The 20150-nt window shown below is 42.3% G+C and overlaps 1 protein-coding gene across 3 annotated transcripts in view; it reads right to left on the bottom strand.

Annotated features, from left to right (window-relative positions):
- ARHGEF3 (Rho guanine nucleotide exchange factor 3) overlaps positions 1-20150 on the bottom strand; it is a 297522-nt gene that overhangs the window by 135982 nt on the left and 141390 nt on the right. For all 3 annotated transcript variants that reach the window (XM_034997541.1, XM_034997540.1, XM_034997539.1), the window contains one exon: positions 5178-5240. In XM_034997541.1, coding sequence (XP_034853432.1) covers positions 5178-5240 — 63 coding nt within the window. The remainder of the gene's footprint in view (positions 1-5177; positions 5241-20150) is intronic.

The following is a 20150-nucleotide window of genomic DNA, read 5'->3' as shown; positions in this document are numbered from 1 at the left end:
AAGCTACCAAGCTAAATGTTTTCATCTTCTTCCCGGCCTGGAGGCTGTGTGGGGAGGCTGTGGAATCCAACCATCTTGGGCTTGAACCTACAATAAGCTGGGACTTTGAGCAAATTGCTTATCTGTCTGAGGCTCAGTTTCTTTTCTTTTCTTTTTTTTTTTTTTAAAGATTTTATTTATTTATTTATTAGAGAGTGAGCGAGAGAGAAACAGCATGAGAGAGGAGAGGGTCAGAGGGAGAAGCAGGCTCCCCGCTGAGCCGGGAGCCCGATGCGGGGGCTCGATCCCAGGACCCTGGGATCATGACCTGAGCCGAAGGCAGTCGCTTAACCAACTGAGCCACCCAGGCGCCCCTGAGGCTCAGTTCCTTCATCTTCAAAAGGGTATGCTAACACCTGGGGTGACAGGCAGTTGTGTGGATTAAGTGGATCTTATCCCACCCCAGTCATGGTTCAGCCCCATCTCTACCAGTCACAAGAGGGGCCTGGACCCCGCCAGGGGTTACAGGAGGGCTCTTCCCAAAGAGGCAGTATAAGCAAATACCCCATACAAAGTCATGTACTTAGCAAGGGACCAGCAATACAGTTGAAAGAGAAATGGCCAGAGCAACCTGAGAAAAATCTCTACTCTGAGTTTCTGAACAAGACTCACCTGCTCTGAACTGAATTTCCACATCTCACTTCCAGAAGGGGTACAGACTTGTTCATGGGTTTAAAAGTATTTGTACCCTTTCAACCAGGAATTTCATATTTTATCCATTTTATCCTCCTGATATAAGATTACACAGATATTCTTAAATGCCTGCCACTATTATTTATAATAGTGAAAAGTTATATTTTATCTAAATATCCAATGAAGGATTAGTTAAAAAAAATTGGTGCATCATGTGACAAAGTACTATATGGTTATTAAAAATAACGTTCTTAAAGAATATTTTAGGATGTGGTGACATGATCTCAATGTAGTAAGTAAAAAATTCAGGATTAATTAGTATGTGTTATGATCCCAATTTTTAAAAAATTGTGCTTATATAAACTTAAGTATACATGCTACTTAGGGATACATGTGTGTAGCAAGTTTATAGACAGGCAAGGCAACAATAAACATTAAACTCAGCAGAGCAAGGGGTTCTGCTTTGCTGTTAAGAGCACATTTCCTCAGTTGCATTGGTAGCTACATTTTATATTAACCTCAGTGCCATTTTGTATGTCTGCAATATTCATGATGAGAAATTTTCAAGTGTGTATATAATGCCAAGAAGGTAATACATCAAAATGTAGCTACTGTTTTGAGGTGGGATTATTAATGACCTCTCTTATTCACAGTGTCCAAATTTTCTACAAAGAACATGTATTCCTTTTCATCTTTTACACTGTTGTTATCATTGGAAACTATTTTTATACCCACCCCAGAACTCATTTGTTTTTTAAGAGAGGATCCTTGGTGCTAAGCAGTGCCCTCCATCAGGAGCAAACCTGACTTTTCCACCACCCTGTTTCCTGGGACACCATGAACCCTGGCTCTTCACTCAGGCATCTCTCCCCCGTTAGAAGTTAAACCAGAAAAGTGCAGTGGGGGAAGCAATGTCCCTGAAACCATCCCACTCACATCCTCTGACGTGAGAAGAGATTTGTAGGCGGCTGCTAGGAGCATTCTCCACTCTGCAATTTGTTCTCAAAAGTATAGGTTGCCTTTTTTTTTTTTTTCTGGAATATTTTGTGTTCTATTCTGCCAGGAAGCTGGGGGCTCAGCCAGTGGCTTGGGTAAAGTGGTGGGAAAAATCAGAGAACAATTATAGCATCAACTAGTATGGACATTCCATCACCACTTATTTTCACCAAGTGCTGGGGGTGGAGGGTGGGAGAATAATTCTTTGGAGGTACATCACCATGCCTTAAGACCCTTCCAATTCCCTTTTTAAGAAGGAACTCTTAACATGGGTCTTGGCTGAGCTCATGGGGCCCATGAAATCACACATCAATCTTGTAAAATTTTCTGGAGCCCAGATTCCCAAAAGAGTCCATGACCCCCTAAACAATGGAAGATCCCTGTCTGTAAGAATAAGCTCTTTTCTTAGCTTACGCACTTCTATTTGGTCTCTAAGCCCAAGTTCAGTAGGAGGTTAGAAGGAAAACTCCCTTCCAGGCACCTAACAGAATCGTCATTTGAGGCTTTAAAGTAAAGCAAGATGTCAGTAGGAATGTTTGGTGTTATCACTCACACACCCTGAGGGGCTCTATACATACTTTTTAATCAAAGGGGGAAGACTTCATCTGTGTTAACATCTCCCAACTCTATGTGACAGATATATTTCTTTAACAGGGCTGTATGTGTTAAATTCTACTACACATTAGGAGGGTTCACTGTTTTTTTGTTTTTAAAAACTAATCAAGCAATACGTACATACTAAGAGCTCATTGTGCATGCAGCAATGGGCTGGACCACAATGGAAACTTGACCATGATCCCCTAGGGACCCCTTCCCTTCATCTAGTAACTTCTTGTTGAAAGCACACATCTGATGAATATCTTTCCACTTATTAAATGGAATCAAAATTGAGAGTTACTAATATTACTTTCCCAAGCCCTCACATCCTCCCGTATGAGTCATTAGTCAGAACCCACCTTCTTTTCAGATACTTTCCACGACACATAGAAACAGGCTCAAGCAACTCTTCAGTAATGCTGCTGGTTAGTTAAGGGACTGTGACTACTGGATATCAACCATTTTAAAGCATCTTCAAGTAGCCTACAAAGGCCATTTATTTATTAGAACAATTCATTTATTGGACTCAACTACTTATTTAGACACTGTTGCCTTCATGGTAAAACATCTCTCATGAGTGGCTCCACCCACCACTTCATTCAATTCAATGTACCTCCACTGAGTGCTGGTTAGGTGTGAGGGACTAAAAATCATTTACACTTCTTCTGAGGCCCTGGCTGGATCTGTCACACATCCTGTCATTTCCAGATGACTGGGATTGTGAGTGAACCTGGAACACACCAGTTTTCATGTCTTCCAACAGCTTCTAGGAGTCTAGGATCTTTCTAACTTTTACAATTATTATAATACCATGTGACAATATTTGGAGGAAACTCTGCTGAGGTTCTAGAATCTGTCTACCAAGATTCAGGAAAAATGCCAGGCAAATTAGAAAGGAGTCTGGCCATAGCTGAATCCCTAAACATAAAGGTAGATTTCTTTTCTATACAAGTCTCTTTATTATGACAAAACATGATATGAGAGGGTTAAAAAAGAGAGAGAGAGAAATATCCTTTGCAGCTGCACCAAGAGAAAAGAAGTCAGATTGTTGATTATATGAGACTTAAGTGATCTTAAGAGAAGGCAAGGTTATCGATGTCAATCAGCATAAAAACCAATCACAATTCATAATTGCAAATAATCCTTACATATAAGAGAGGTTCGTGGTTTTTGATTAAAAAAAAAGTCTAGAGACATGTTTTCCTGAAAAATAAATATAATAAAATGTAGTTGAAGAAATATGTTTGATGAGATGTGATCTTAGATTAAAGTCTTGCCTAAATCACTACATCTCCCTAGGCTTCTACTCTTCATTTTCAAAGTGTGAGGGCAACTATATGTTGGATAAGAGCTCTTTCATTTTGGAAAGTCAATGATCCTAATAATTACCACAAAATTAAAAACACTGAAACACACAAAAAAACTTGTTGCTGCTAAGGGACGTTTCCTAGACTTCACCTGTCAATAATAAAACATTCAGTGAGTAAAGTAAAACCCAGAAGAACATCATTTTTTGTCCTGTTACCATGGTATCCAAGTAAACTGGTCCAATGCCATCAATCTGATGGTCTAAAGACTGGAACAAATACCATATGGTGAGAAAAAGATGCCCAAGTACATTAATTAGATGCCAGCTCAGGATCACTCCATCATGGCAATTTGCATCACACAAAATTCTGCAATAATTAAAAATAACTAAAAGCATTGTTTAGACTGATAAATAAATGTTGTCAGATGAGAACCCCATGATCCATGTTCAACAAAGTTTCAAATTTTCACAATGGCTTTAGAGGCCTTGATCTCAAACCTCTTTTTTTAACAAATGAGGAAACTGAGGCTCAGAGAGGAGAAGCAACTTGCCAAGGTTGCACTGTTAGTTACAAGCAGAGCCAGGACCATGACTCAGCTCTTCACTCTTAGCATAGAAGCTTTCTCATCTCACAACAATGGCATCAGTGGTTTCTGTGGAGAAAGACCAGAGCCTAAAGTTGGATGGATCCACCACACACAATGAGCTCACTCCAAGGAAGTGCACAAGATGAATGGATGTGGGGAGCCCAAGAGGACCTGAATATCCATCCCCCAGCCCTTGAGTAATGAGTGCATCAGAGGCCCAGGTTGGCTTCCCAGTTGTGTCGCTGGGGAAACAAAGAGGCCATACAAAGAAAGCTGCTGAAATTAAGCACCCAGGACATAGCCCCCCAAATTCAAGTAAGCTCTTAACCTCTATCAGCATCAGCACTCGACTACCATGTCATTAAACATCTTTTGTAAACTTCCGCTTTTCAAGAAAAATACAGCAAGGCTCACATTTGGTGGGTGTCTAGTATGTACCAGGCAATTGTGCTTGGTATCTCACTTTTATTGTTTTATTTGATCCTCACAACAATCTTGTTAGGTGAAGTCTTTTCATCTCTATTTTCCAGATGAGAAAACAGATATAAGGAAAGGTGTCACATTAATGGTAAATGTAGAATCTTGATTCAAATGAAGATCTGTTAAACCCCAAGTCACTCACTCCGTCATGCAGCTGGAGACTTCTCCCAGCACTGGCTGCCTGAGTTGGGCCAACTTATTAACTTTCATGAAAGGGGGACAAACATCTGACCATCTTCTGGAACCAGCCTCTAAAACGGCACCGTGGCATTCATCTAGATTCTACTCAGATGCACTGATTTCATAATTCATTTTATGAGAGAAAAAAATATGAGCAATAAACAACTTGGCTTAGAAGCTTAAGTTGGCCACTCAGCTTTCTCCAGTCAACTGAAATGTTTAAAAGAGTTCTCCCCAGGTCACAACTTCCATTGTCAGGAGCTGGAAGCCGCCTTAAAGCACATGGCATGTTAACAAATAGATTTAGAGATTAGAGGTGCTCTCATGGGAGAGACAATAGGAAGCACTGTACTTACACTTATGTCGAGACTACAAAGGCTAACAGCATCCTCATCTTGGGTGCTCTGCTTGCGTTTTCGCTGCAAAACAAATGATAAACAAAGTTCAGTGTAGACAGGGATTATGGCTTTGATTAAGGAAAGGGAAAAAAAAGCAATCAATTGAACGGCACATGTAATCCTTGTCACTTCTATCATGTTTCCCCAAAACTTTAACCAACCTATGTAAACGAACAATTCTAAGAAAGCCTAAGAAATCACAGGAAGCTTTATAAACTCTAAGGTAATTGGTAAGGTATTGTTCTTATTCCTGCTGCTACAATTTGTTTCTTTTTATATTTCCTTTTTTCCTAAATATCTCTATATACCCAGGCTCAGAAATTTAGATACAAAGTTCAGATTCTAACTTGGGAGAAGAAACTAGCCTAGAAAGAAAATCAAATTCACTTAAAGATCTTTCATTTTTAGAGCTCTTTGTACTTGGGTAATTTAAATTTGTCCTAAACTTCATCTAGGGTCCTAATATAATCACAGAACCAGAAAGCTGGAACAAACCTTAGACATCATCTCCAACCTTCCTATTATATAGCCATAAACGCCAAGAAAAATCATTACTTGAACGGAAGAAAATTGAATTTGAAATGACCTTATGACCAAGGAAGTCTGCCAGGTTAGATGTGGAAAATATATTTTCTTCCTTATAAAATGAAAAGAAACTCCATCTACAAACCATAATAAAGCTCATCAGAGATACGTTCACCTCTCTTCTATATCCCAGCTCAACCAACCAGGGAAGTATTGCTTGAGTCCCTAATTTGTGACTTGCTAAGTCTCCTGATCCTACTTGGCAGAAACCTACTGAAGGACCAGAATCACTGGCATGCAGTTCCCATGGAGTCCAGAGACATCTGGAGTCTTCAATCCCTAAAGAAGCTCACCTCTTCCTCCTCTATCATATTCTGAGCAGGAGAGACAGACAGACAGTGGAAAGTGACCAGAGCCATCCTTGTCTATCTCACTATAATTGTTCTATTATTTTGCTTCAGTTCAAGGAAGATTTGTTGAGCGTCTACCACGAGCCTGGACCTTCATTTGCTCCTGGGACTGCAAAGACCAGCAGCACCCATAGTTAAAGAACTCACATTCTTGAAGAGGGACTGACTCTAAAGGAATGAGCTATAATGCAGTAAAATCCAAACATCCTAGGAAAGTCACATCACTTTTCTCAGTTACCCCTTCTCAATTCTTAAGGTGGGGGTGATGACATTAGCTTCTATTCTCAAAGAGAGAGGAAAAAAATAAGGTGATGCGTTTTAGAACTCAGCAGAGTGCCTGGTACACAATGGGTGCTCAAAACATGGGTCTGAAGCTCTGGAAGCACAGGGAGGAGTAATCAGTTTGGCTTCAGCGGGGGTTGGGGAGGTATTCTCAGAGGAGACATTTGAAGAGGCCAGAAGGTAAATAAGTTTGCCAAACATATTGGGAGGGGACTAGGGCCTCTTGCTTCAGAGCCAGCTACCTAGATCTTTAGAACCCCACAGGTGCACCTGGTTCTATCCAGAGTAGTGGAGTTCTAGATCCTATATATTATTCCACTTGAGCAGTGGAATGATTTAGAGATGAATGCCAGGAATCACGACATTGAATCAGCCATCTGGGATGGTGCTCAAGAATCTGCGTTAATGAACTCTATTCCAGGGGTTTTGGGGAAAGCCTTGAGAAGATGCTGGTAGCCACTTGCCACTTTTGAGGATGTTTCATGTTTGCATAGGAATCTGATACTCACTGATTCATCCTCTAGTTAAAAGTAGCTCTGTGGGGTCAGTGAAGCCAATTCACTGGTTAATATTTGTAAGGTGACTTTTTGAGGCAAGTAGGTCAAGGGATAATTTCCATTCTAGGGTAAATAAACTGAAGCCAGGGGAGATAAACAATTTGTCCAAAGTTACATGGCTACAGAATCCAGGATTCTAATTCCTGGGGCAGAACCCTTCACACACATCACATAAAGCATACTTGGCAAATAGGTTACAACTCATTTGCTCTCCGGAATGTCTGGTAGTATCTGCTGGGAAGGCTGCAATGTGAAGGACTACGTAGCACAGCAAATGGGAGAATGCTTCAATCAGTCAGTAACATGTGTGGGGTGTACGAGAGGGGAAGAGCTGCTGCCAGGACAGCCCCTGCCCTTCCTGAGTCTGGCCACTCTTGCCTTGAGAGGCTAGTGTTATACCTGGGATCTTGGGAACTGCCATGAGGGGCTGAGGCTCTGGGATGTTATCTCTAATGTGGAAATAATGTCTACAGGGTCAGGCTGTCATGAGGATCATAGATAATATGAATATGGCAGCTGGAACGAGGCCTGATATACAGTAGGTGCACAATAAATGGCAGTTCCTGTCATGTGTTACCCGAACTGTAAGCCACACAGATATATGCTGCTACCCGGTATTGTCCGATTAGAGAACTTCGGGGTGCTACAATTCCATTCCTACAGCTCTGCAATTTTGTCAAGGCTACACATTAATGGTAACCTGTTACCCCAAGAAGCCCACCCTGGGGAAGGAGAGGGGATAATAAGAGTTTTTTTCCCCATAGGCATGCAGCCCTCTCCAGACCAACTCAACACATTACCCAGCACCTAGTCTCCAGAGCCCTCCTGGCCCCAGACACTTCCACATGCCTCAAGTGTCAAATCCAGAAGACAAATGTCCTCTAGCTGCCTTTTTAATTAAGCCATGGCCAGTTAATCTGGGATAGAATGATCTCCTTAAGAAACCCACACATTTTACAAAATGAAAGCTGAATGGATTATCAACGTGGATTTTCTTTTCAATTTCTGTTACAGGGGTTGGTCAAGGACCACTGCAGCAATGGAGAAGGAGCCTGATATTTAAATTCTGAGCCTGAAGCAAAAATTTCACAAAGTATCGCTTGGTCATTTGTTCACTTGCTTTATGGCCACTGAGCACTTTTGATGTGCAAAGCCCTGCTGTGGGTCTGGAGAGACAGCGGTGAATGAGCCAGTTGTGCTCCTTGCCCACTAATTGGGAGTAACAAGAAAACGAAATAATTACTGATTATGATCTCTGCTGTGAATGGGTCAGATGCTGAGACGGAGACTAGCAAAGGAGACCTAGTTTAGAATGATAATTTAATTTAATATTTTGTTTTCTGGTTTTTGGTTGACCTTCTCATCAGACATCAGCCCATGAAGGCAGGACTTGTCGGTCCAGGTCACATTTCAGAAGCTGGTACCGTATCTGGTGTATGGCTGACACCCCTTACAACAGTATTTGATTGTTTTGTTGATGCCCTTGGTCTTGCTCCCTTTGAGAAGTTTGTCTTCACCAATTACCCAATTCCAAGAGGGGCACAGGTAGAGGGAGTGGAGGGGACCAAATGGGCACCCCTTCAACCAGACTGGCCAGCCCAGTCAACTCAGGTGATGAAGGGTGTGCAGGTCCCATGCATGTGCTGCATATCCCATGCGGGAGCTTCTAAATTCCACCTAGGAATTTCTAAATTATTGGAGAGCTGAGCTCATAACAATGATCTAAAGAACAGTCCATGGAAGAAATCACCAGTGGGAAATTTAAATCCTGGAGACATAGACTAATGAGCATCTCAGAAAGCAGAGGGCGTGGCAGGACACTGCACTCATTTTGAACTTCACCAAAATGATTGATATTGACAATAATCAGCTTTAGCCTGTTAAACACTCACTACATGCCGATCACAGAACTAAATCTTCATATGCGTGATCTGATTTGATCCTCACTACCACCTCAGGAGGTGGGCAGGAATAAATATTATCTCCATTTTGCAGAGGAGGAGATGGAGGCTCAGAGAAGGGCAAGGATTTGCCCAAAGTTCTATAATTAGCAAGGGGCAGAGCCTAGATTCATTGGGCTCCAAGCTATGTGTTTCCCCACTGCACTGTTCTGTCCCAGACTCTGGAAGGGCACATCATACAGAGATGGTCTAAGAAAGTGTTGAGCACAAGGAGTTTGGGAGGAAACACCTTTATAACCTATTCTACTAAAGAATTGGCCTTGGGGCACTGGGTGACTCAGTCGCTTAGGTGTCCACCTCTTGATTTTGGCTCAGGTCATGATCTCAGGGTTGTGAGATTGAGCCCCACATCTGGCTCCATGCTGGGTGTGGAGCCTGCTTAAGATTCTCTCTCTTTCTCCCTCTGCCCCTCCCCACTCCCTCTCTAAAAAAGAAAAAAACAAAAACAAAACAAGAATTGGCCTTGAAGATAGTACACCTAGGTAACATTTTGAGGTCCTTTCTAGTTTTAAAACTATCACTGCCTGCTATCAGGTAGGCTATGGATGAGCCAAGTCACCATTTTACTTCCCCTGTGCATCGGAAACCATGGTCAGGTTACGGGGGGAGGGGAGGTTCCTAGGCAGGAAGGACACTGTGTGAACTGTTTATTTACACACTTGGCCTCACATGTTCTCATCAGCCAATTGGAGGAGCCATGGAACCACCCTGTTATTCTTGTTAAATTTACTGAAGCGAGTGCACAGTCCACTTCCCTTTCAACCATGAAAACAAAGCACCTTGGGTGCTGCAGTCTACACTGATTTGAGCACATGACTTTAAACCCCAGTGCCCTGTGCAGTGGGTCAATGAATAATTTCTGAATGAGTGACTAAAGGAAAGAATGAATAAAGGAGACCAGTGTTTTTGAGGTGACACCCTTCCCTTCCGCTAACCACCTGGTTGCCAAAATTAAATCAAAACCTCAAAAGCAAAGATTACTGAAAGCTGACATTCTTCAACCTCAGATTTCCTTGGGAGACTCAAAACCTGCACATTTAAGCTACAACTCTCGTTTTTCAAATAGGAAAGTTTTTTTTTTTTCCTTACCAGTGAGGGCATTTATTTTCCTTAAAATATGTAGACATGTTAAAAGAAATCATGGCTGTTCAAACATGGGTCCCAGTGGGACACTGGTGACTTCCACTCCTCCTATGAGAAGGAATGTCAGATCTCTTCAAGGGTGAGACACACCCATGAGCAGGGCATCTATATCCAGGCACTGCCCTCAGCAATGGCATGCGGACTTAGTCTCTGTGCTTTAGGAGCAAGGAATCCAAGTATGTAACATACCTCAGCTGAAAGGGAATAGTCAACTGAACCAAATTATAAGTGAACTTAATGGACACCTGAACCCTTTGTCTGAACACCTGGGTGCCTATGTGGGACAGGCAGGAAAGGCAGTTACAGAAGGGAATTTATGGGAACAGAGCGTCTGAATGTACTGTTTGGTTCCTTAGCCCTGCAGGTTACATATTTGATAAGGCACTTTCTAGAGGTGCTTGGGTGCTGGAAAAACTCTCTCATGCTTCTCAAATCAAAAAACAAGCAGGAGTCCCCATTGTTAATTTGTAAAAGAGCAAAGCCGTTTGTATATTTGGATATGAGGTCTGATGGAAATAGGAGTATGTCTGGATGGATCAAGTGGACTCTGAGACTCACTACTGGTAAAACCATCCTGCTATGTTGACCTTAGATCTTCACCTGTGCTCCTTTCAACCCACTTTCATGAAGCATCACTGTTCTTCAGGCCACTCGATGGCCATCTCCTTTAGGTTTGGCTACCTTCTAATAGCATAAGGCAGACCACTAAATCTCATTGGTAAATGGTCCGGAAACAACTATTTTTTCTAGTGTTCTGGGTAAGCTCTCCATGGGGAGCACTGACCCTATCCTTAGTTGATCAATGTTCAGAAGAGCTGGTCCAAGGGACGCCTGGATGGCTCAGTCAGTTAAGCGCCCAACTCTTGATTTCGGCTCAGGTCATGATCTCAGGGTTGTGGGACTGAGCCCTGCATGGGGCTCTGCGCTCAGCGGGGAGTCTGTTTCTCTCCCTCTCCCTCTGCCCCTCCCAGTGTGCATGCTCTTTCCTCTCTCTTTCTAAAAATCAATCAGTCAATCAATCAATCTTGAAGAAGACGAAGAAGAGGAGGAAGAAGAAGAAGGAGAGAGAGGAGAGGAAGGAGAAGAAGGAGAAGAAGAGGAAGAAGAGGAAGAGGAGGAAGAAGAGGAGGAGGAAGAAGAGGAGGAGGAGGAAGAAGAGTTGGTCCAAGCCTGAATATCTTATCCTACAGGGCTCAGCTTCCATTCTCTCTGGGCTCAAATCTTGGGATCCCTTGAGGTGTTAAGCCTTAGAATTCAAGGAGAATCACCGGGTACTTTCTAATACATAAGGGAAGGGAAGTGGATGCTGGAACTGGGCACCTGCTATGAGCTAAGCACTGTGCTTAAAGGACTGTTCCAGTTAAGCTTCTCTTTAACCCAGTTTAAATAAGTATTGCTGTGCTCATTTTACAGTGAGGGACACTTGAGCTCACTCAAGGTCACAAAATTAGTAAATACTAAGACAGGGATTTCTTTCTGGGCCAGCCTCATTCCCAAACCACTGACCAGAATTTCTGCCACACAATGCTATTTCTCTTTTCATATCGTTTAAAAACAATATGTGCTCTATTTAAATTAATATATTAAAAATATATCATAAATGTAAACATCTATTTAAAACAATACATGTTTTAAAACAATACAGAGGAATTCTTAATCTCCAAACAAACTGAGGGTTGCTGGAGTGGTGGGGGGTGGGACTGATGGAGTGGCTGGGTGATAGATATTGGGGAGCATATGTGCTATGGTGAGCGCTGTGAATTGTCTAAGACTGTTGAATCACAGACCTGTACCTCTGAAACAAATAATACATTATATGTTAAAAAAAAAAAAGAAGATAGTAGGAAGGGGAAAATGAAGGGGGCGAAATCGGAGGGAGAGACGAACCACCAGAGACTATGGACTCTGAGAAACAAACTGAGGGTTTTAGAGGGGAGGGGGAATGGGAGGATGGGTTAGCCTGGTGATGGGTATTAAAGAGGGCACGTACTGAATGGAGCACTGGGTGTTATACGCAAACAATGAATCATGGAACACTACATCAAAAACTAATGATGTAATGTATGGTGATTAACATAATGAAATAAAATTAAAAAAAAACAATATAGAAAGGCTCACAAGGCATTTACCTACATACCTGATGGAGATTAGGAACATAAATGAGACAGACCTGAATTTGAAATCCAGCTCCATCATTTGCTATTTGGTGTGATAAAGTTACTTCTTTATCCATTCATCCAACAGTTATTTACTGAGGACCTACTATGGGCAGGCAGTTTCCAAATGTGGGGATCTATAAATGTCTATAAAACACTTCTATAAGCTTTGATTTCTCCATCACAGGGTTATTCCAAGGATTATAGGAGATAAAATACTTTGAACAGGGCCAGGCAAATGGCAAAAGATTAAAACATGGTCGTAATTATTGCTACTATTACTATTACATTATTATTACTATTACAACTGCTGTCACTGCTGTTTTGTTTGTTATTTGACATTGCGAGGTGGGCAGGGTGGGCACCAGAGATGGGGATCCTGCAGGATGGTGGGTGACCGAGCTGGGACACGGCCTGACCCTCCTCAGGCTGCCCACGGCACACGGGGGTCTACGTGGACGCTCTGTGGATACCTCCAGTCACGTCTGCTGAGTTCCCACTCCTCTCACAGAAGACAGGGCAAATGCAAGGCCTGACTTCATTTTAAATGGCTGAGATTGAATTGATTAGTGTTGGAACAGCCCAGTGATTTAATCACAGGGTTTTTCTATTTAATAACCAAGTGACCAGAGCAGCAAAAACGCACTGATGGAGGGAGTGCAGCTCCCGACCTGACAGCAAATGGCCCCTGATTAGTCGTTTGTAATTATTAAATTCAAACCAGATCTCAAACCTTTTTGATTTATCTCTTTGCTGGCAAACAGCTTTGGTGGTTTCAGAGGCTTTAATGCCTCCCTTTCATCTGCGCCTTCTTGGGGGAGAGATTAGCAAAAGGATTTTGTGTTCTTGTACTTGCCCTTAGCTGGAGCTGGACTCACTAAACTCATGTTTGAGCAGGGAATGGATCCACATTCTGTTTCTCCCCTGTCTGAAGCTCCAGGGGTGAGCAAGACACAGGGACCCCTCCTCCATTTTTAATACACTGTTGGCGGGTTTTCCTCATTTTTAAAACATCCTTCTCCAGCACCCAGGAACCCTGAGCCTTTTTTTTTCTAGAGTCTTCAATGTGCTCACAGGGTAGCAAACCTGGAAATCAGGGTGCTCTCTGAGCTACAGGTAAATAAATCTTTACTCACATGAAATGTAGTTTTTGTATGCAGATGCCATTAACTGTAGTTTGAAGATGTTAAGTGGGCACTAAAGTCAGACGTGGTGGCTTCACACCCTAGTTATGCCCTTTATTTGTTGTAGAACCTTAAGCACATCATTTCACCTCTCCACACCTGAATTTCCTCATCTATAAAATGGGAATACAAAAGTTACTATGAGAGTTAACTAGATCAATGTGGTAAAGGGCTTAGCACAGTGCCTGGCACACAGGAACTGCTCAAGTATTTTTTTTTTAAGACTTTATTTATTTATTTGACAGAGAGACAGAGAAAGAGCACAAGCAGGGGGAGGAGCAGACAGAGGGAGAGGGAGAAGCAGGCTCCCTGCCAAGCAGGGAGCCCGATGCGGGACTCAATCCCAGGACCCTGGGATCATGACCTGAGCCGAAGGCAGACGCTTAACCAACTGAGCCACCCAGGCACCGCAGGAACAGCTCAAGTTCCTAGCCAACTAGGAGAAGCCCCAATTATTGATTTTGGCCATGGAACACCTGGCCCATAGCTTGTTTGGAAGCAGAGATGAAGTCGTCTTGGCCAAGGAAAGGTCCTTCTCTCCCATTGGAAGAAAAACATGTTCAACCAAATGGGAGGAGGGGAGAGCCAGCCAGGGAGCCGGTGCCACCACCACATAGCAGGGCTGCTAAGCAGCCGGCAGCCAGATTCACTGTCATTCCTCAAACGTAGACCACCTTTCCCTCCAAAACCCTCCCGGCCAGAGGAGCAGGAAGGAAGACAGAAAACTTGTCTACCCAGGGCAGAGGGCTGGCGAGTATATTTTCCAGAAAGATTACCCTAGAAAAACTTCATTATGGGCATCAATTTAGGGTGGGAGAAGGGGTTGTCACTCACACAGATTTTCAACAATAGGATGTGACAAGAATCACAAAATTGAATGAACTGGAGCACTTTTTTTTTTTTTTAAGATTTTATTTATTTATTTGAAGAGAGAGACACAGCAAGAGAGGGAACACAAGCAGGGGGAGTGGGAGAAGGAGAAGCAGGCTTCCCGCGGAGCAGGGAGCCCGATGCGGGGCTCGATCCCAGGACCCTGGGATCATGACCTGAGCCGAAGGCAGACGCTTAACGACTGAGCCACCCAGGTGCCCCTGGAGCACTTTTTTTGACCTTCTAATAATTACTATATTTTATATTTTCCTCTACTGGATCTCAGGTGTACTGAATTGGACTAATCACTGAAGTCCTTGGTTCATAACACATTACAATCACTGGTGCTTCCCCGGCCTGCTTTTATGTGTTTATTCATTTATTTTTAACAGCATAATGAACTCCCATTTATTAAGGTTCTTTGCATATGGAATGGTTTGAAGTCCTTATCAACAAAAATATTATTTATATAGTTCAGGGAATGTCCAAACAATTGCTTAATTTCTAGATAATTACTCTATGTAACCAATCAATTCAGATAGTCTGACTGTACAATTCAGAGTCAAATATGCTTACAGTCCTTGGTAATACTGGGAACCTGATTTTACAAGGAAAGTTCTCCGTTCTTTACTCATTTGTGTTCCTGCCTTTCCCTATCTAGAAAACCCCCGAATGCATCCCATGCATTCTCAAGTAGGTCCCCAACTGCTAACAGGCAAGCATCTCACCATAGGGAGATCAAAGCTTCCCTTTAGCCACTGGTCTCTGGACCATCTACTCCTGGGAGCACCTTGCCACACAAAACAGAGATGAAGAACACTTGGAGAAATGGCTGCACCTGCTAAGATGCTCTGTAAATCCTGAGAACTCATCAGGATAGCCTTTATATAAAGAAAAGTTTCCCTGGCAGAACCATGAGGTACTGTCTATCAGATTAGAACTCCCTCTCTCCTTCCCTTTGCTGGGTTTATAATGACAACTGTCTATTAAGAATCCACTGTATGGGGACGCCTGGGTGGCTCAGTCGGTTAAGCATCTGCCTTTGGCTCAGGTCATGATCCCAGGGTCCTAGGATTGAGTCCTGAGATGTGCTCCCTGCTCAGCCAGGAGCCTCTTCTCCCTCTGCCTGCCGCTTCCCCTGCTTGTGCGCACGTGCTCGCTCTCTCTCTCTGGCAAATAAATAAATAAAATTTTTAAAAAAGGAATCCACTGAATGCTGGGTACTTTCCATATGTGACATCCAATCTTTACAGCAGTATGAAGAAATGATTACACATGAGGAAGTTGAGGTTTAAAGAGTTTAAATGGCTCATTAAGGCTGCTCTGTAAGTGCACAAAACCGAGATTTTGTATCAGATCCAGCTAACTGTGTAGCCAGTTCGGCCGGCCCACATCCCCCAGGAAGTCACTATTCCCCTGCATTACTGGGCTTTCTACAGGCCAGAAATGCCAGGGATTTAATGCCATCCAGAGCAGCCCCCAACCTGTGATGTACTAGAGTTGATACGTAAATAGCCCAGCTACCTAAAGTTTGCAGGGACAACTCTGAGGTGTGGTCTGTCTTGAATGTATACTGGAACCACCCAGGGGTTTAAAAAGCTCTCGTGCCTGGATCCCACCATCCAGGGATTCTGAACATCAGGAGTTTCCAAAGCTCCCCAGGTAATTCTAATGTGCAGCAAAGTTTGAGAACCACTGTCCTACGTAGTGTCCCTAAAGCCCCCAGCAGGATTGAGCCCCAGCTGCCCCCAGAGCTAACCTGTTCCTGATTACTACCTGTTTCAGCTTGCTTCCCTTCCCTGTCTCTTGCCTGCTCCCTCACCAGTGCTTTTGGAAATCAACTTCCCCAATAAACTACTTGCACTTGTATCCGGGTATGTTTCTGTGGGACTGAGCAGAAGGTAAGCTGAATATAGCTCTGTGCTTCTAACACTGGAAGTGTACTAGGAGGCAGGTGAAGCCACAGAGTAAACACAGTCCATCAACGTGACTTTTCAGGAAGCCATGCCAGCTATTATTTATATATTTCAACAAGCAAAGAATGTCAATTTACATGAGATTTTAAAGATAAATCTGGGAAGAAATTTAAAATCAAGTGACCTTCACATCGATCTTCCCTCATACAAGACACACAAAGGGCTGAGTCCATTTCCCCTCTGATCAGAGGTTAGGAAGTGTCCAGAAGCCAGAGAGAGTCACAGCTCCTCCCTCTCCTGGCTGCATGGTCCACCCACAGTTCTCCTCCAGCAGACAGGAGTCCTGGTAAGACTCTATCAGGGGGCTTCCATATACTTTTACCAAGATCCATGCAGAAGGATGTTTACTGTAGTATTGTTTATAACAGCAAGATACTGGAAACACAATGTCCACCAAAAGAGACTGGTTAAATAAAACTAGGCTATTTGTATAATAAGAAACACAATGTTATTAGATAGAATAGTGTAGAGCCACACAATATATGGAAGGACCTCCAGGATGTATTGAGTTACCAAAATGATAATAATAGAATAACAATAAATGGTATGCATAGCATTTTTCCTGCTGTGTCAAATTCTTAAAATTAAAAGAGAAAAAATACATACTCTCATGTACATACATACATCCTGATATATGTATTAAATTTTTTTCTGTAAGGAAGCACATGAAACTGGGGACAGAGCTAAGCATGTGTATATGTCATTTTATTAATGCTATTATAGGTTATCTGGGTACTGAGACAACTGCCCTTTTGGTGATGGTTGTTCCCTTCTTTACGTATCTCTGTACTAAAGAAAGATGACACAGCTGAAACTGTTTTTTTTTTTTTTAAATAGATATATGTAGGTAGATTGAAATTGAAGGCATCAGAATGAATTCATGGTTATACACCCACACACACACACAAAATTATATTTTTTCCCTACCCCTATCAACTGAGAGGTGAAAAAGTGTTGATACCCTAGCAGCTCTGAACACACCCAGCACCCAGATCTTGGTTTCTAAATACCATTCTCCACTAAAATGACCCAGGGCAACTTGGAGAAAAAGCTGATTCCAGGGTGAGGGCAGGGAAAATACAAGATGAACCTGGAACATCTTTCTGTATCAGGAAGTAATAAAGTGCTCTAAGAAGGATGGATAGAGTCACCAGCTTATAAGGCTCTCACCAGCCACGTCTGAGACAATCTCAGCATCAGATGAATGATGATAGTAATGTACCATAACCCACCAAATAAAATAGGAATCCATGAGCCCATGCTGACATAAATAACTAACTAATAAACAGAGATGAGATGATGGAGCATCAATAGATGCTAAAACTAGTAGGTTAACATTTCATGACAAATAGGACTCTTCAATACTTTCAATTTACTTGTTACCTAAAAAGGGAAAAATCATAATTTCACAATGGAGAAACTTACAAGATGCCACTTTGAATCAAAGCTAATGTCACCAATACTGGGACAAATTGATATCACAAATCCTTTGATGTGATGCACTAAGAAAGACACCATATCACTCCTATAAATATTCCTGTGAAAAATGCACACCCCCAAAAAAATATCCTCCCATAACTCTAGATATTTTTTAAATGCATAATCTCAATCTAAACATATGAAGAAATATTTAATAAACCCACACTGAGGGACACCATATAACATAACTGGCCTCTACTCTTTAAAACTCTCAAAATCAAGAAATACCAAGAAAGCCTGGAGAACTGTTCCAGATTAAAGGAGGCTAAAGAATACATAACAATAAATGCAGTGCATGACCCTGAATTGGATTCTGGACCAGGAAAAATAATAGCTGTAAAATATTGTGACCATTGGCAAATTTAAAAAATTAATGGATTAGTTAATATACTCTGTGAACATTAAATTTTCTGCTTTTGATAATTATACTGGATGAGAGGATGCTCTTATTCTTACACTGAAGTATTTGGGGCTAAAGGGACATAATGTCTGTAACTCAATCTCAAATAGGGGCAGAAAAATAATTTACATTTATGTATCATATAAATGTATACTATACATAGAATGCCTGTATATGGGTGTATATAGATATCCCTCCCCTCGAAACAATGTACGTGAATATGCCAACAACCTCTCTTAACCCAGCTCTTCTGAATGCTGCCTCAGGAGGCGCCTGGAGCCTCAGGAAAAGCCACAGACTGTCCATGTGCCAAAGACCCCTTATCCAGACCAACTAGAGTTCATTAGCTCCAGTTTTTAGAGTAGTCTTGACTAACTTGAGAATAATGCTCTTGGCAAAAGCCTGCAGAGAAGCCATCAGGACAATAATGTGAAAGCCAGTTACCATTTCTGATGAGCTATCTGGAAAGATGTCGACTGTGATTAGAGGGACATTTTCCTTCTGCAGCTGTCTTTGAAAGTGGAGAAGGGCCTCACCACAACCTCAAATTACAGGAGGGAGGCAAAGGGCCCCCAAATGCCAGGGACATGCAGGTATTCAGGGCACCACTCCTTTATGGCACTATTAGATCCTGTCAAGTTTTGAGTAAAAAGCAAAAGTTGTGGTGAACCACAGATGAGCTGCAGGGAGTGGGGAAGTACTCTGTGCTAAATTTTCTAATCCTGAATTTTTGCTTCAAAGCCCATCCCAATCACTTTTATCCTGAAGTCTGAAACCAAGGTCTGGATTTTGCAGAATCAAAGCATATTTATCCAGTATTTAATCTATTTCCCAGAAAATCAGTGTTTTGCGAAGAATAGAATTCTTTCATGCCCAGAACTTCCCTGGACATTTCTAAGGCATAACCCAGCACACAGAAAAGCCTCAACAAATGTTTGTGGACTGATATGTGTGAACAAGTGAATACCCTTGCCCACAAAAAGGCAAATATAAGGCCATAGAATTTCCTGTCAGGAAAATTAAAACACCAAGAAGTCCATCCATAAAATTTCATTTTTGATTCTCAGGCCCACAGTATTCAATTCTGACAACAGAAACTCAGGAACGACAAGAGACTCACATAAAAGAATTTCACTGTATGGGTTTATTCATTCAACCAATATTTATTTCATTGAGCACGTATTATGTGGTAGGTACTATGCATGCTAGATACATTGCTTAACAAAAGAGAAAAAGGTTCCTGCCCTCAGAAAACAATACGGTCTAGTTGGGGCCGGAGAGTCGAGTAGGGGACAGAGACAATAAGCCAGTAAGCAAACAAACAAGCTAGTTCTAGAGTACGAAGAGTTATGAGGAAAGTAAACCAGGGTAATATGAAAACCTGTGAAAGGGGGTAGAGGCAGAGACACTAGAGAGAGATGTCAAAGAGACTTCTTGGAAGACAGACATTTGAAAAGAAACCTAAATGATGGTATTGGAGCTAACCCAGCAATGATGTGGATACCTGAGGAGGAAGAGTTTCTTTCTTTCTTTTTTTAATTAATTAATTAATTAGAGAGAGAGAGAGAGAGAGCAAGCACGTACGAGCGGTGGGGGGGGGGAAACAGAGGGAGAGAGAGAGAGAATCTCAAGCAAACTCCCCATTGAGTGTGAGCCCTGCCCCCCCATCTCACAATCCTGAGATCGTGACCTGAGCAGAAACCAACAGTCCGTTATTTAACCAGCTGAACCACCCAGGTGACCCCAGGAGGACGTTTCTTTTTTTCTTTTTTTTTTTTTAAGATTTTATTTATTTATTTGAGAGAGAGAGCACCACGAGCTGGGGTTGGGGGGAGAGGCAGAGGGAGAAGCAGAGTCCCTGCCAAGCAGGGAACCAGATGCAGGACTCGATCCCAGGACCCTGGGATCATGACCTGAGCCAAAAGCAGACGCTTAACCGACTGAGCCACCCAGGCACCCCAGGAGGAAGTTTCTAAAGGCCTCTCATC

The sequence above is a fragment of the Mirounga leonina genome, unplaced genomic scaffold, assembly GCF_011800145.1.
Source record: "Mirounga leonina isolate KUSES-001 unplaced genomic scaffold, KU_Mleo_1.0 Mir_94, whole genome shotgun sequence".
Classification (NCBI taxonomy): Eukaryota; Metazoa; Chordata; class Mammalia; order Carnivora; family Phocidae; genus Mirounga; species Mirounga leonina.
The sequence above is the reverse complement of the archived record's forward strand: the minus strand, read 5'-3'. Positions and strand labels throughout refer to the sequence as shown.